The sequence below is a fragment of the Branchiostoma floridae genome, chromosome 1, assembly GCF_000003815.2.
Source record: "Branchiostoma floridae strain S238N-H82 chromosome 1, Bfl_VNyyK, whole genome shotgun sequence".
NCBI lineage: Eukaryota > Metazoa > Chordata > Leptocardii > Amphioxiformes > Branchiostomatidae > Branchiostoma > Branchiostoma floridae.
The window spans coordinates 30,870,354-30,872,655 of record NC_049979.1 but is presented as its reverse complement, the minus strand read 5'-3'; the positions used below and the strand labels follow the sequence as shown (position 1 = coordinate 30,872,655).

Here is a 2,302-nt window from a genome sequence, read left to right as displayed (position 1 = left end):
GGATTCAAAATGCTGCATGGTAGACGTAACCACTATGAGTATAGTAACTTTACAGGCTACGCATGTCAACGAAGCTGGCCTGTAATTGATCAGGTTGTGTAGCTCCTTTTTTGTAAATGGGAATAATGAACGCGCATGATTGAAACTGAAAACCCATATACCGACCGAGATCTTGTGTGAAAACATGTTTTAAATTGTACTGTGGTGGGTTTTACGTTTGCAGCAACTATCTTTGTCAGTTCTCTTTCTCTAGAAACGTCCTCTCTAGTGGGAGAAAATACTTGTTTGTTTTTTCTTCAAAACTTGAAATGTCAGTTCTGTATCTGTATCTATATAGCCGGTATATCCGCCCTTCGGCGTAACACACCAGTTAATATACAAATAACTTGTTGTCGTCTTCTGTTGTTCCATTCTTCCATGTTATTGTCCCCGTGACTGTGCCCAGATGGGTAGAGATTCACTACATAGAGTAGTTTGTTTATGACGTTGGGATCATGGTTGAAGTTAATTTATGTGCTTGCACCCTGACATAACTTTTTAGGGAAGGGATGTTTTCTGTGCTTTTCCCCTTCCCCTAAGGTTTAAGGAGTATCAATGTTTTATAAGGTAGATAGTTGTACACGACTTAGAACTTATTAAGGTATATGGAATTCCACCAAAATATTACCCAGGAATTTAAAAAAAGACATCCACGTCCCTTTGATCTACGTGTCATTTTATGTTGTATATTTTTAGGCTTGCATCGGCGTGGATAAGCAGATTTCTGTATAATCACCACCTTCGATACAACGATCGATACGGAAGCATGCTTCAAACTGTCTCTAACACTTCCAACACAGAGGTGTGTATGCCGATTTTAGTGACATGTTTGGTCAATTTATCATATAAAGGTCAACTCGGTAGCCCTGCCGACGTAGAAGCACGTGGCATCATGGGCAATATTGCTTTTAGATCCTCCTAGAAGATTTGGGTCCGAAGATCCAGATTCCTTTTAGCAAAAGAAGCTACAACTGTGCAAAGCGTGCAGCAGCAGGACATGACCAAAAGCAGTTATAGAGAAGTTGGACGTCTGCCAGCAAAAATATCTGTGTGCGATAACAGAGCTTCAATGGCCAAGAAACATGATAACGAATGACATTCTACACAAAACCTGTAAACCCCCCCCCCCTCTTTGCAAACGTTGAGCAATCGATTTGGTCTATGTTTTTAACACATCATCAGCATGCCACAAGACATAGCCTTATTAAATCTAATTGTGGATCTAAGTAAACTCAACTCAACTCAACATCCGCCGGCTTTCTGGAACTTGACGGAGAATAGCCCTTAGTCAGGGGAAATGGGTTTTTCATATATGGATAATGTTTGTAACTGTCATTATCCCATAATGCCAGTATTTTTGGTTGCTATAGATTGCCATGTGTGTGTTGCCATGTGGTGATTGACAGCAACGCATCTCTTATCAGTCCTTGATCTCAGCCTGTGTCGCTTGTGCTGGAGGTGCGAACAGTCAGCTATATGTGAACAAAACGTCTTTCTGATTGTTAACTTTCTGTTACACAAAGGAATGAATAAGAAATCGCTATACATAGAATAGCATAGATGTGCCTGCGGGAGAACTTCTGATGGGACAATGGGGCAATGCAGGAGAGACATATCACGGTTCTGAGAAGTGTGGTTTTCAGAAAGATTGTTTTCCGGTAGTTGTCTGACCATGTATATCATAGATATGTGCTCTATGCCACATAAAATCTCACCACTGGGCAAGAAAATAATTCCAGAATCAGCTTCTGCCCTTTAACCCTATCCAGACTGGGCTTTTTGGGCCTTCCCTGGCCGGGGGCGGGGGGCTGGGCTCATTCGACCCCCCCCTTCGTATTTTCAAAACGGCTTACTGTAAGATCACCAAATTTTGCAGGGAAGGCTGTGCTCATCGAGTTTTATATTTCCTGAAATATCTATATCATTATGACGTAATATGACGTAATTATGACGTCATTAATTCATATTTTTGGCTAAAACGGGGAATTCCCATAATACCTAAAAATCTCACTCAAAAAGTTACCAATAAAGGTTTCTCATTTAAGTGTTATTATACTTCTGTTGTCAAAAGCCGACGCAACGACGTCAAAATGACGTCATAGAATGACGTCATCTGTAGTTTAGCTATCCGCCATCTTGGATTATCAACCTTACATTTTTCAAGATACATTTTTTTCAACATAAAACTCTAAAAACCCTTGAAAATGGATTAAAAACGTTCAAATGAATGTTTTCTGCAAGAAAATATCAAGTAGTGATGAAA

The 2,302-nt window shown here is 40.1% G+C and overlaps 1 protein-coding gene across 1 annotated transcript in view; it reads left to right on the top strand.

Moving 5' to 3' along the window:
* LOC118430745 (carbohydrate sulfotransferase 11-like) overlaps positions 1–2,302 on the top strand; it is a 246,314-nt gene that overhangs the window by 240,469 nt on the left and 3,543 nt on the right. Inside the window, exon 5 of the mRNA XM_035841761.1 lies at positions 736–841. Coding sequence (XP_035697654.1) covers positions 736–841 — 106 coding nt within the window. The remainder of the gene's footprint in view (positions 1–735; positions 842–2,302) is intronic.